The 14,418-nt window shown below is 39.7% G+C and overlaps 2 protein-coding genes across 2 annotated transcripts; one reads left to right on the forward strand and one right to left on the reverse strand.

The window, feature by feature from the left end:
* Positions 1 to 1,541: 1,541 nt before the first annotated feature.
* adat2 (adenosine deaminase tRNA specific 2) lies at positions 1,542 to 3,428 on the reverse strand. The gene is made up of 6 exons (XM_079215936.1): positions 3,232 to 3,428; positions 2,661 to 2,765; positions 2,370 to 2,520; positions 2,184 to 2,290; positions 1,914 to 1,986; positions 1,542 to 1,675 (listed from the first exon to the last, which is right to left on the reverse strand). Exons 1-6 carry the CDS (start codon positions 3,343 to 3,345, stop codon positions 1,647 to 1,649), a joined length of 579 nt encoding a protein of 192 aa, XP_079072062.1. The 5' UTR covers positions 3,346 to 3,428; the 3' UTR covers positions 1,542 to 1,646.
* Positions 3,429 to 4,348: 920 nt separating this feature from the next.
* Positions 4,349 to 13,809, forward strand: pex3 (peroxisomal biogenesis factor 3). The gene is made up of 12 exons (XM_079216135.1): positions 4,349 to 4,470; positions 5,504 to 5,635; positions 5,750 to 5,831; positions 6,115 to 6,158; positions 6,308 to 6,429; positions 6,650 to 6,716; positions 6,850 to 6,904; positions 7,081 to 7,219; positions 7,300 to 7,370; positions 7,467 to 7,583; positions 7,788 to 7,884; positions 12,175 to 13,809. The coding sequence occupies exons 1-12, from the start codon at positions 4,398 to 4,400 to the stop codon at positions 12,256 to 12,258; spliced, it is 1,083 nt and encodes a 360-aa protein (XP_079072261.1). The 5' UTR covers positions 4,349 to 4,397; the 3' UTR covers positions 12,259 to 13,809.
* The last annotated feature ends 609 nt before the right edge of the window (positions 13,810 to 14,418 follow it).

Genomic DNA, 14,418 nt, shown 5'->3' on the forward strand with positions numbered 1-14,418 from the left:
CTGATGGTGGAAACTTTACACTAGACTTCAGGCAACGTGGATCCTGTGCCTCTCCTGTCCTCCTCCAGACTCTGGGACCTCGATTTCCAAAGGAAATGCAAAATTTGCTTTCGTCAGAAAACATGACTTTGGACCACTCAGCAGCAGTCCAGCTCTTTTTTTCCTTAGCCCAGGTGAGACGCTTTTCGCGCTGTTTCTTGGTCAACAGTGGCTTGACACGAGGTATGCGGCAGTTGAAACCCATGTCTTTCAAGCGTCTCTTGGTGGTGGATCTTGAAGCACTGACTCCAGCAGCTGTCCACTCCTTGTGAATCTCCCCCACATTTTTGAATGTTTTTTTTTTCACAATCTTGACCAGGGCGCGGTGATCCCTATTGCTTGTACACTTTTTCTGACCACGGTTTTTCCTTCCCTTTGCCTCTCCATTAATGTGTTTGGACACAGAGCTCTGAGAACAGCCAGCCTCTTCAGCAATAACCTTTTGTGTCTTTCCCTCCTTGTGCAATGTGTCGATGGTCGCCTTTTGGACAGCTGTCAAATCTGAAGTCTTCCCCATGTTTGTGTAGGCTTCAGAACTGGACTGAGAGACCATTTAAAGCCCTTTGCAGGTGTTTTGAGTTAATCAGCTGATTAGTTTGTGGCACCAGGTATCTTCAAAATGTAACCCTAACACAATATTCTAATTTTGTGACACACGGAATTTTGGATTTTCATTTGTTGCCACTTCAAATCATCAAAATTAAATGAAATTAACATTTGAATGCATCAGTCTGTGTGCAATGAATAAATATAATGTACAAGTTACACCTTTTGAATGCAATTACTGAAATAAATCAAGTTTTTCAAAATATTCTAATTTACTGGCTTTTACCTGTATATGATAAATGAACAAAGAAGGGACGGAAGGAAGGAAGGAAGGAAGTTGTCAGCCACAAAGAAGGAAGTGGAGAACCGAAAACAAACACTGAAGATAAAAAGAGAAACATCGTGTGAAACAGTTTAAATATTTCGCTTTCACTTTGTTAACAAACAGCAGGACACCTGAACACACACACACACACACATATATACACACGTATATACACACACCGTGTTTCCAACTCCTCCATGCTGCAGATACTGTGAACACACACACACTCCGACATACTACAGTATGTGTGTGTGAGAGGAAGTGAAACGCAATCAGAATTGTGTTAGCCTCTCTGTGTGTGTGTGTGTGTGTTATGAGCAGTTGTGAAGGTTACTCCTGTTGAGAAGCGCTGCTAGACACACACACACACCTTCGCTGTTTCTCACACATTCTGTCGGTTCTCAGAAAGACAGGAAGTGGTGAGTTTTACAGTTTGAGAACAAACAACTGCGCGGTCATGAACAGTGAAATTAAACAACTTAACAAATTTTCTCCAAAATATTTGGACTTCCCTCTGTTAATTGTTTTTATGTTTGTTTTAATCTCAGAGTATTAGATCATGAGGAGTTGTGTGGGTGGGTGAGTTAGTGCTGCTCCCCCTGGTGGCACAATGAACAGCAACTGAAGTTGCGGGAAGTCTGTGACACACAGAATGATTCATGATGTCTTTTATTTCATAAAACAAAAATGAAAACAGGCGATATGAAAACTGAATGTACGACCGATGTGGAAGAGGTCAGTCCTTCCTGCTTTTGGGTTTTGGGGCTAAAACGGACAGAAGGAAGAAGAAAAGAGAAACATTAAGAAGAAACATTAAGAAGAGGAAGTGTAGGCTGTTCGTGTGTAAAGGCGTCAGGTAACAATGTCTGACAAGAGCAGAAGAAAACACAAGAAATATGATTAAAAGGAGAGAAAAATAGAACGGAAGATAAAAAAGAAACATTAAAATAAAATGTAAAAGAAAAACTTAAGAAGAGAAGAGATGAGAAAAGCTTCTGATCACCGTTTGGGTTCTCCTGTTTGTAGAAAGACTTCAGCATCTCGACAGCTTCCTCTGCTCTGTGACCTGAAACACACTGAACACACACACCATAAGTATGTGGACATGTATGGCAGTTGAACATGTTGCTCTATAACTGTGGGCTTTAATCTGCTGCTGTCACGGCCTCCGCTTCCCAACACACACACACACACACACACACACACACACACACACACACACACACACACACACACACACACAGTGTGTCACTTTTAAAAGTCAGACAAACACCTTGAATGTGGACCCGGTCTCTGGTAGGTGTGCAGAGGAGACGTCCAGAACCGAACCGCAGCCGCCAAAACGCTCATTCCTGCAGCCGTACACAACCACCGGGATGTCTGACAGCTGGTCAAGGAACAACAGCGAACAGCGGTCAACACACAAAACACACACACATACCCCCAGGTGTCGGGATACTGAGCAGGCGCAGGGCTGCGGCACACATGATGCACGGCTCCACGGTGACGTACAGCGCCGTCCACTCGCACACGGCGCTCACATTCAGGCTGCTCCGGCGGCACCGGTCGAGGAGCTGATCCAGGGCCACCATCTCAGCGTGTCGAGTGGCCTAACACACACACACACACACACACACACACACACACACACACACACACACACACACACACACACTCACTCTCTTGTTATATGCCGATCTGCATGTTTTATATACTGAGAACATCTGGAGTTCGTTCAAACTTTTCCTACATTTTTGGTCTTGTTGACTTCATTCCGACCTTTTCCCATGACCTCATCGTTGTGGACCATCAGACACCCGACCGGCACCTCCCCATTTTCCAGAGCCTCTCGGGCCTGCAGCATCACAGTACAGTCAGGTCAACACGCAGCAGCTTCACAGGTACAGTCAGGTCAACACGCAGCAGCTTCACAGGTACAGTCAGGTCAACATGCAGCAGCTTCACAGGACAGTCAGGTTAATATATATTTATTGTTATCCCCCCCGTTTTTTTATGTTTAGCAATTTAGGCTGCATGTCTGTATGGAAGTTAATAATAATAATAATTAAAAACAAAAACGTGTACAAAGAGTTTAACCAGAACATATTCGTCACTTTCCTTTTAGCTGGTAATTGAACGCTTATTTATTATCTATAAATCCTGTACAGCTATCAAATCAGGAAATATATATAAATGACAATGGTATCACTGAGAGCTTAGTTTTAGCTTTAGTTAATAAGCGGCACAACATTCCTGTCATGCATTATAGTTAAACTAAGATAACATGAAAGTTATTTGATTGATTGGCATTAATCCCTCACCATGTCAAATGCGCTGGACATCCACTTCTCAACGTCCTCATCACTCGGATAAAAACTCTCCGCCGAATCAGCTTTGGAAACTTCTACTACTTTACTGTCCTGAACAAAAGTCATAGTTTTGCTTTATGATGCGTTTTTTTTTTTTGCTTCTTTCTTTCCTTTCTTGTATTACATTGTAATGTTCTTGTAATTCACACAAGCCGTGCACCAACACTCGTGGAAGGGGGGAAGACAATATTGGACGGACCGGTTCCAGACATGACCAATCGAGCTCGACAGGCCAGCGCACATCCTCACGTTTACGCTGACGCTTCTGATGCGTCAAGCTTGCTGGATGTAAACCGGAAATGAAGAGACTTCACGTATAAAATACATGTTTTTTTTCTCTACTTTTAGATTTAGTTGTTTTCATAGAGGTTTAGGACTTTTATAAAGTGTGACAGGAGACAAAACCGCCCCGAAACTGCTTGGGGTTAAACTTTGTTTGTCTTTTTACCTTTTATTTTAAATATAATTCTTTATTAAACAATTGCACATGTACAATTTCATAAATTGGCAATAAGGGACAGCTAAATATATGGAAATACATTTAAAATAACATGCCAGGGAGGCAACCGCAGAGAATAAAAAATAGACCCAAACAAATTATACAATAATAAAATGTAAAAGGAGACACTAAGGCACACACTCTGATTATGTAATTACAAATATATTTCACAGGCAACGCATGCTGCTACTGTTCACATGGCCTTTTTGTTGGGCCAGCATTTAAGAGTTTTTAGATAAATTTAAAACTCTGTAAAAAAAAGAAAATACACAAAAACTTACACTTATGAATATAGAATTTGGCAAAAATAATAAATCAACTTATGGTATCTGCCCTTTATTTAAATTGTCTGCCTTATATGAATAATTCAAACAGCACATGTTCATAGAATAATGCAAAAATATTAGTTTTGTCGTCCTTTTGTCTTTACGTGAAGAACACGTGTTTTATTTTGGAACCCGTAAACCGGAAAGTGTTGCTGTTTATTCTTCTCCGACCGACTTTGGCTCTTCTGACAGTTAGCATGGTGGCCAGTCGTTCCCAACTAGCCGAACACAAAGTTTAAAAAGTACAACGTGTTCGCTCTGAATTGTAGATTGTGAAGTCTTACCGTTCGAGGATGTTTTCATCGGTCTGGAGTTTTATTAAACGCCACAAGAGGAAGTTTATTTTCACCGGCGCAGTAGTTGGAGGTAAACTGGCGTTCCTCTTAGCTTCTGAGCTCGCTAGCGGCTTTAGCAAACACGTCTGGCTGCACTGGAAATATGTTCTAATTTACGGTTTTATAGCGCGTACGTTTTTAAATCTGCCTGTTTTCAGGAGCTTTTAATAATCGATTAGTGTGTCTTGTCACTTCGGCGTGTATATTGTCCATCAAATTGCACAATTTTGTACATAAAGGTGCAGTTATCAGACAACCAATAATGGTAATAACGGTAATAACTGGTAAGACCAGACAGCAAAAGTTATTTTTTATTTTTGTATTAACACTGTGCAGTATTTTGTTGATATAGCTCGTCAAAAATGACGTCTAGATCATTACATTCGTGTACTGTGCACTGAGGGAGACCTTTTTAAATTAGCACAATTTTGAATGGAGTCTGGCGTGACTCTGGAACGCGTTGGCTCATTAGCTCATCGCCGAGCTCCTTAATGTGAGGAAGATGAAACATGTCAATAAACTGCTGACCAGAAACTGTAACGGGATTTCGACTTGTGTTACGTGACTTTATGGAAACAAGAAGGTTGCTACATGTTGTCTTCACATGTAGCAACTATTTATATTTATAATTAGTGATACTTAATCAAGCATCTACACCTTACGTATTATAATTATAAATATATATATATATATATATCGCATATATTAAATATATACTTTATTATAATGTGTATATATATATATACTATTATAAATAATATTTAATATATATTATATTTATTTTATCATATAATATATATTATATCATATCTATTATATATCATTTTTATCAGGTATTTAAGAGATTTAGTAGGCGGCTAAATAAGAAAGAAAGACAATGATCTAGTTCAAATATACAATTTAAAAGTATTCTGTTGGCATCATCTATCCCAAAATATAAACTTAATTAAATATTAAAGTGTGATTGAGGCTTTGAGGTATATATGTATTTACATTATGAATATTGTTTTGTTTTCCGTGCCCGATGTGAGTCAGTAATGCTGAGTACTTGTTGCTGATCCCAGGAGTGTACTTCCTGGGTAAATATGCCCAGAAGAAGATCGGTGACTTCCAGGAGAAGGAAGCGACGGAGTACATTGCTCAGGCCAGACGGCAGTTCCACTTCGAGAGCAACCAGAGGACCTGCAACATGACCGGTGAACGGCTTCTCTCTCCTCAACACTAGTCCCTTTTTTGTCATAGTATCGGGATCATCACTAAAAAATATATTTTTTAAACCGTGTGTGTGTGTGTGTGTGTGTATGTTGCAGTGCTGTCCATGCTCCCTCCACTGAAAGAAGCTATCGTCCACCAGCTGAACTCTGAGAGCCTCACCGCACTCCTCAAGGCCAAGTGAGTAGAGCTGCGTTTTTTACTGTCGCGCCTCTTTTTTCACCCTGGGAACTTCCTCCAGCGGCGTTGGAGGACCTCGATGTGACCAGCAACCTGTCTCTTTATCCGTCTTATACGTTCATTATTTTACGCATTTGTGCCAGTTTGTCGCCATTTTTATGAAAGATGTTTTTGTCGTATTTAAGCATTTGTTGCTTTGCTGTATGTAGACTAAATATTTCTTCTTCTTCTTCTTCTTCTTCTTCTTCTTCTTCTTCTTCTTCTTCCACGTTGTGTGTTACAGACCGGCCAACAAGCTGGAAATCTGGGAAGATTTAAAGATCATCAGTAAGTCTTCTCTCAACCTCAGCTATGTCTCATTAGCCGTAAATAAACACATTAACTAACAGAATAAAAAGGAAGATCTTTTAAGCTTTTCACTTGTGATTCGAGATCCAACATTTGACCCCCGACGTGTGCCGCTTGCTCCGGTCCAGGTTTCACCCGCACCATCGTGGCGGTCTACAGCACCTGCATGCTGGTGGTTCTGCTGAGAGTCCAGCTGAACATCATCGGAGGATACCTGTACCTGGACAACTCTGTGGGCAAGAACACCGTGGTGAGGGAAGAGAGAGACGCTGGTTTCTGAGTTCACTGGGAAACTGTGTTGTTGATGTGAATATTTGATTTTAGACTTCCTCTCGTAGTATCCACAGATTATTATTGTCAGTATTATCATTTTCTCTATAATCCGGCCATCGAGCACTTTTACTGTCAGCAGACCGAATATCTGGAGTTCTAAATCATTTTTATGATTATTATTATTTTTAATCTCCCAGACTCCTCTGGCTCCTCCGGACGTCCAGCAGCAGTACCTGTCCAGTATCCAACATCTACTGGGAGATGGTAGACAGACAGATAGACACATACACACATACACACACACACACACACACACACACACACACACACACACACACACACACACACACCAGGATGTCATAGTCTTTCATTAAAGTGTGTGTGTGTGTATCTCCAGGTTTGATAGAGTTGATGACGGTCGTGAAGAAAGCGGTGCAGAACTCTCTGGCAGGGTGAGTCTTTATTTGCGGTTCCATTTGATCATATTTTTGGTTCATTTGGTTTTTAATTGTTTTAGATGATAAAATGTCAAGAAACTGAGAGAAATGCTCATCGCAAAGCCAGCGTTGTGAATAAAACATTGAAGATTAAATAAGAAAGTGCTTATGATCTGACCTGCTCTGTGCAGCGTGCCCCTGAAACAGAGTCTGTCTCTGCTGGAGCTGGAGCAGCAGCTGAGCTGGATCCGGGCCGAGGTGGAGGCCAGCTCGGAGCGGCCGATGTCCTGGTACATGCTGGCCGACGACGAGAACGCGCTCGCAGACCAGGTCAACAACAACAACAACAACAAACAAACAAACAACAGCGCAGCGGTGAATAATCTGAATGTCTCCTCTCTTCTGTGCAGGCGTGCGGTTTGACGGGAAACGACCTCGCGACCATCCGACTGTTGAACGAGACGAGAGATATGCTGGACAGGTGTGTGTGTGTGTGTGTGTGTGTGTGTGTGTGTGTGTGTGTGTGTGTGTGTGTGTGTTCTGTGGTTCTGATTTGTGTGTGTGTGTGTGACTCCAGTCCAGACTTCACCACCGTCCTCAACGCCAGTCTAAGCCGTGGTTTCTCTCGTCTTCTTGACAACTTGGCCGAGTTCTTCCGTCCGCCTCTCGCTGACTCCGCCCTCAACTTTGACAGGTCAGCTGATTCCTGAATTTACCTTCCTGTCTTATTTTATTCATATTTCAGCTCACAAGAACCGCTGATTACACACAACATCAGGTCGCTTCACAAATTATTGTTTTCCTGCTCGATTATGAAGAATTCCGTCATCAAACCTCTGACCTCCGTGTTGACCTCCATGTTGACTATGTGACCTTCCTTTTGTTTCTGCCCGTCCAGTCTGTCTGCAGTCAGTCTGCCGCTGGCCAAGATCATCCCCATCGTCAACGGTCAGATCAACTACATCTGCAGTGAGACGCCGAGCCACTTCGTCCAGGTGAAATATATAATATATACAGAGGTGTCAAGTAACGAAGTACAAATACTTTGTTACTTTACTTAAGTAGACATTTTGGGTATCTATAATTTACTGGAGTATTTATTTTTCAGACGACTTTTTACTTCTACTCCTTACATTTTCACGCAAATATCTGTACTTTCTACTCCCTACATTTTAAAAATAGCCTCGTTACTATTTCATTTTGGTTTGTTTTATAGGCAACTAGTTATCATGTCTTCCGCTCCATGAAACGCATTTTAATGCTCAGTAGTACACATATGGTACTTTACGTTCCGCTGTCCCGCGGGCGTCCTTTACTTGACATTCTAGTGTACACTATACCCCCTATTTATAGTTCGGTACGAGTGCCATATGTTTCTGGAAATCTACGATTCTTGTGATTCCAGCTGTTTCCGTTTCCAAGATCAGACCACCACAGCAGCTACAAACAAGACTTTTGTCATACAAAAACAAACAAACAAACGATAGCAAAATCCAGGCAATTCACCGATGACGCCTCATATTTATCCATAAATCCATAACATTCCAACAAAAACGGCGTTGTTACGTTGTAATGGTCCAATAAAAAATAGTCCCATAAAAGATTTAATCCAAAACACGTGATTACATCCATAAATATCCACGAACTGCATCATTCGTTGCATCATTTCTTATCAGCTGGAAGATATGAAAGAATAACGTTTTGTTTTTAGAAAAAAGCAAGTTTGCATGAGAGCACAGCTACAAACTTGGTATCAAAATGACCATCGAAACCAATAGGAGCTTGATGTCCTGACTGACAGGCTACATTACCCAACCAGAGGCTACGTTGAAGTTCAGACTCACCCTCAATTTTCTTACGTGGATCAAGCCTGTCACGTCGTACGGCTCGGATGATAGGCGTTTCCTACAGCCAATGAAATTGCCTAAAAAACGAATACCAGGGAGAGGGGGGGCCAAATAATCCCAACAGCCTTCAATTTGATGAGAAGAGACAACTGCTGATAGAGTCTCAGTTTGGCATTGAATTAGCATGAAAATGCATTTATACTTAATTTTCAGCAATACTGGTAGTAAATATGAACTATAGTACCTCTATAAGTTTGCAAGACTATAAGCCTTTTTAATAGGTATATAGTATATATATATATCATGAATATTTTCAGTCTCAAAATGAAAAAAAACACTTAGACATTTCATTAGAAACACATGTGTAAAATATTCATTTTCTGTGATATTGTTATCTGCTTTTTACGTGGACTAGAAAAGGCTTCAGGCTATGGTTCCATTGTGTTTTCCAGTTCATAAGTCCCATTTATAGTCATCTACAGGCATCTATTTATAAAGAAATGTTCAGGCGGAAATAAAAACCTTATACTTTAGTGTGTTCAAACTTATATAACTCAGTGTCAGCAGCACTTAAAGTGATTCTGACTATTGAGGGAAAAAAGCTTCAGATTGATACCTTTCAAAAGAGACCAAGACCATGCATTTACTCCAAATAGTTCAAGTACAGCTTGCAATTTACTTTGGGTATACCTGGATAGGCGTTTTTCGTCAAATTTTACAGGAAAGCTAAGAGGTTAATGTATTTGCATTGTAATAAAATGTGATCATTTTCAATGGGCATATATGCAGCTGAAACAGGTAGCCTAGTGCATCACACATTTTTCAACATAACATTTTAAAACATTATAGTCATTATGGCCTTTAGAAAAATTATTGTTTTGGGGGGAGGTGGGGTAGTGCACTATAGGCCCCTGAGACGCAGCTTAAGAGTTTGTCCTTAATGGAAAAAATCCCCTTACATTACATTTATACTTTTAAGTAGTTTTGAAACCAGTACTTTTACACTTTTACTTAAGTAAAAAGCTTGAGTTGATACTTCAACTTTTACAGAAATATTTTTAAACCCTAGTATCTATACTTCTACTTGAGTAATGAATGTGAATACTTTTGACACCTTTGAATATATATTACATTCTGGATTTCACAAGAACCGAAACTTCAAGTTAACTTCAAGTTAAAATTCTGATGAGGTGACCATGCTTGCTATTGAACAGCACCACAATGGAGGCCCGGTCCCTGAGCAGTCCTGTTTAGCTATTGCTAACGGAGCTAACGGCTATTGCTAGCAGAGCTAACAGCTATTGCTAACGGAGCTAACCACTGTTTCTAACAGAGCTAACAGCTATTGCTAACAGTAAACAGCTATTGCTAACAGAGGTTGCATTGAGTTGCACTGTGATGCGTTCACGCTCTATCCATTCCGAGACTCGCGACGCGGATCTGCGTTTTCACAATGTTTACTTTACTTTATATTTTGTAAATATTCATATCTTCGCGAAAAAACGGCGCATAAAAAAGAATCCGATGCTGTTAGATCCGCCAGACTCTGTAGTTTCCGGGCCCCTCCTTTGTGTGCTTTAAGTGCCTGTAACAGGACATCACAGCCGGTGGAGTATGTGTGGAGTAGGGCTGCAACAACGAATCGATAAAATCGATTATCAAAAGTGTTGGCAACGAATTTCATTATCGATTCGTTGTGTCGCGCGATTATTACACCAAGTCGCGGAGAACAGAGCAACTGGCCTGCCAGCGTGTCTGAGATTAGAGTGAGACACTAAGAAAAGTTTAAATCGTGATCTTCACAAAAATAGAACATCTTTGACGTGTCGAGTCTTGGCCAATCAGAGTTAAGATGTCTCCAGCGTCTTCATTTCCCTCAAACTTGTTTTTAATGGAAGCTAGTCAGCTTGCTATCGCGTTAGCTAACGTGTTTGGGTAGTGTTGCCGTTAAAGTTACGTTATGTTCCATTACAGTTCAGTCTTGCTTGTAAAAAAACGTATCGTGATGAAACATGCCGTCACCCCCGGTCTGGTTCAGTTCACGCTGTCACTCGTTAACGTTAAACCGGCGGATCTGGCTGCAGGTTTTTATTTTTTTACTCAAAGTAGAATGAAGCAAATCACGTAGTTGGGCTTAGCCAACAGCGTGACGTCGTGGTCATAAGAGGCCCAGATATTGATCAGATGATGTGAATGAAAGAGTTTAAGGCAGGTGGAAGTCCAAACAGACGTGAGAGGAGCAGTACAGCTTCCCACTGTCCCAGTATTTCATACATATTGATAAAGCAGGGTATGCTAAATGCAGCCTCTGCTCCAAGGAGATCAGTTACAGTAAAAAGGGCTCACACTTGGCAGATGTAAAGCATACATGTGTATGTTTTTAGTGTTAGTCCATTTTTATTTTATTTTTTTAATTAACAGCTTAGGGATGTTCAAGGAGCAACCTGTTTGTGCTTTCTGAAGATGTTTTGCACTGTCACTTCTGTTTTTGAATAAAGGGTTGGAAATTAATGATTTTTTTATTTTTAGTTTTTTTATCCGATTCATCGATTAATCGAAAAAATAATCAATCGATTATTAAAATAATCTTTAGTTGCAGCCCTAGTGTGGGGCTCCGCCTTTCACTGCAAGAGAACACAGAGATGGCACCTCTGCGCCGCTCCGCTGTTCAGTTTTACTCTGCGCGACGCGACACACGACCATGCTCTGGTAAACAGTCCACAGTACACACATACATATAGAGTACAGTACATATGTTGTTCTTGTTCTGAAAACAGTTCTTGAAGAAACTGAAACATGCACATTGTGTAAACATTTTTGAATAGTTTGTTTTTCTATAGTACATATTTTGACTCAAATATATTGTACATATTTTGTTTGAAAACAATAACTGTTGTAATATAAATGTTTCATGTGCACACACCCAATGAAGCTTGGTCTGTAATATGAAGTCATTCCTCAGTCCCTTTCTCGTTTTGTTGAAAGTAGTGACAGACAACACTTCTACTCAAAAAACTATAATACAAAATTTGTTTTTAGACATTTATTTATATATATATATATATACCATTTTATTCATTTATTTCACTGCTTTTGTGAACCTAAGACCTTTGGTTAACCAATTTCCATCAAGATTACATTTTTTAGCTTGAGGGTATTTTCTCTTTGCACTTTTTTTCAAACATCTGGTCCCATCGTAACTATTAATTATTGTTTGATCAGACAGCTTCTGATTTAAATTACATTTTGTCTGTTTTTTACTGTATTCATTATTATTTGAGAGGGTTTTTTGTCTTTTTTATTATCAAAACGTATCATAAATAAATTAAAACGTGCACGTTCGATGCTTCGGACGGCGTTACATCTGCATCATAATAAACTATTTTGATAAGTGAATTATCTCCCAGTAAAAATGATGGGTGACGTTTTTTCTCTCAGGACCTGCTGATGAACGACCAGGTGAAGGAGTTTGCGGCCAACGTCTACGAGACGTTCAGCGCTCCACAGGCACTGCAGAAATAACCAACCGAGTATGAGGAGGAGAAGAAGGAGGAGAAGAAGAAGAAGAAAAGAGGGATGAAAAAAGTTCATCCCTCCTTCCTTTCTGTGAGACTCTTTTCTCCTCCGAACCCTGAAGACTTTTCTCTCTGCGACGGGAGAAATAACGAGTCCTCCCTGTGAATTGTTAACCCGGCGTGGGAAGAAGAGACTGAATCCCTCTGACCATTGCATCCTGGGAAATGGAGTCTTATTTACCCCGAGAGGTGGGAAACGCACGCCGAGACCGTCGAAAAGCGGAATGAAGGATCAACCGGTGCTAATCTCTGTTTCTTCAAACGAGGTGACGCCTCAGTTTATTCTGCTGATGTGACAGATTTTAGGATGATTGTTTTTCTCCGTTTCTATCAGCAAAAATGTGTAAAACATTTTTTTAAAGGCTGCTCACTGTTTTCTGTCCTTGATTTACTTTTACTAAATTCAGGTGTCAGAGGGACGTATTGGACCGATGGCACAGTGGGGTTTTATTTAATTTATAAAATGTTTTTTTTATTTAACATAACATAACAAATTGGCATTTTCCTGTGGTGGAAGAGGTACACAGATGAAAAAACTCCATTACGAGTAAAAGTTGTGCATTTAAAATTACACTTATTATTTTGTATCATTTAAAAAAAATTGTGATAAATTTCAGTTTATTTTTTTTATTAGGAGGAAAGGGGGATGTCACGATGGGGAAAATCCTACAGCAGCTAGTGAGGTAAAATTTGGGAGATTACAACTTTTAAAAATACGATTTAAAGACATTGATTGATCGATCGATTCCAAATGAATCAATGGGGACAGTAGTGATGCGTATTTGCTCTTTTTCCATCAAAAAAAAAAGAACAACTGTATCTGTGTTTTTTCTTTTGCCCAGAGGGTGGCGCTGTCATCTTGTCTTTTATATGAAGGGCTTCATTCCCAAACTATTCCCTCCTGTGTTGTAAGTTGAATGACATGCTGTCCTCTCTCAGTGCTGCTACCACAGGAGGATTTACACCCTAAAACTACTTTCATAGCCGCACTGATTTTTGTATTTTTCCTCACAAATGAGAGACAATATTGTTTCCGGAAGGCAAATCCTTCGATGTGTTTCCACCGCTTCTCTCGGTTGTTTTTGTCTGGATGTGACTAATCAAATCAAGCCAAAAAAACATCTGGGACCAGTGTGTGACTGGTGGGAAACCAGTGGTTCCGAGTCGTGCTCTGGTCCACGTCTGATTGGTGCTGGAAAGGAGGGGGAAAAAAAATTATAATAATAAATCCGCTGAAGTCCAGTGATAAATGCATAAAGCCAAGTCCAAGTTATGAAATGCATGCACCACGTTTGTGGAGACGACGGTGGTTTCTGTTTGCTTCTTGCCTCTCGGGAGGAGAGGGAACACCAGGTGACGGGTTCGACTCCCGTGCAACTCAGTCGGAATGTAAATGTGTACGTATTAATCGATGTGATGCCTTTTTGAAGCGTGACATCCTGAATGAAAGCTAACATGTATGTTTGTAGAAATTTATTGAAGAGATAATAAAGTATGATTTAAATATAATTTTTGTGTTTGTTCCCTCTGTGCTTTTAAATATGCATTTTCTTAAATTTATGTTGGTGTTAAGCCGGTGAGTCATCGCACAGTTATGCCAGCAGGGGGTGCCGTTCTGCAGCAGTGAGCTCGGATCTGTTGCTGGAAAATAATCAGTGTGCTGTTAAAGTGCCGACCCATGACGAGTCAGCAGATGATGACATTTATTGAGCAAAACAAAATATTCCATAAAAGCCAAGTCACCAAGTGGTGGATTTGTTTTGGGTAAGGCCAGCCAATCAATTTCAGCAAACATCCAAGTATGGTTCAATGCAAAAAAAAAAGGGATCAAAAACGCATTACTACTTTGCAGTTACATTTTTATCATTTATTCCAACACTGACATAATAAGGACATCATAATATTCAGTATAATATGATATATAAATGACATAATCAAAAATATACAATATGAATATATTATACTAAAATATCAATATAAATATCATATATATATATATATATATATATATGTATATATATATATATACGTATATATATATATATATATATATATATATATATATATATATATATATACGTATATATATATGTATATATATATATAT

The sequence above is a fragment of the Taurulus bubalis genome, assembly GCF_910589615.1.
Source record: "Taurulus bubalis genome assembly, chromosome: 3".
Classification (NCBI taxonomy): Eukaryota; Metazoa; Chordata; class Actinopteri; order Perciformes; family Cottidae; genus Taurulus; species Taurulus bubalis.

Coding starts and splice junctions, on each gene's coding strand:
- adat2 (XM_079215936.1), bottom strand. CDS start 3,345: ATGACTTTTGTTCAGGACAGTAAAGTAGTAGAAGTTTCCAAAGCTGAT. Junction 2,521..2,660: donor AAGTCAACAAGACCAAAAAT/GTAGGAAAAGTT, acceptor TGTGTGTGTTAG/GCCACTCGACACGCTGAGAT. Junction 1,676..1,913: donor CAAACAGGAGAACCCAAACG/GTGATCAGAAGC, acceptor TGTCCGTTTTAG/CCCCAAAACCCAAAAGCAGG.
- pex3 (XM_079216135.1), top strand. CDS start 4,398: ATGTTTTCATCGGTCTGGAGTTTTATTAAACGCCACAAGAGGAAGTTT. Junction 7,220..7,299: donor AGAACGCGCTCGCAGACCAG/GTCAACAACAAC, acceptor TCTTCTGTGCAG/GCGTGCGGTTTGACGGGAAA. Junction 7,371..7,466: donor ACGAGAGATATGCTGGACAG/GTGTGTGTGTGT, acceptor GTGTGACTCCAG/TCCAGACTTCACCACCGTCC.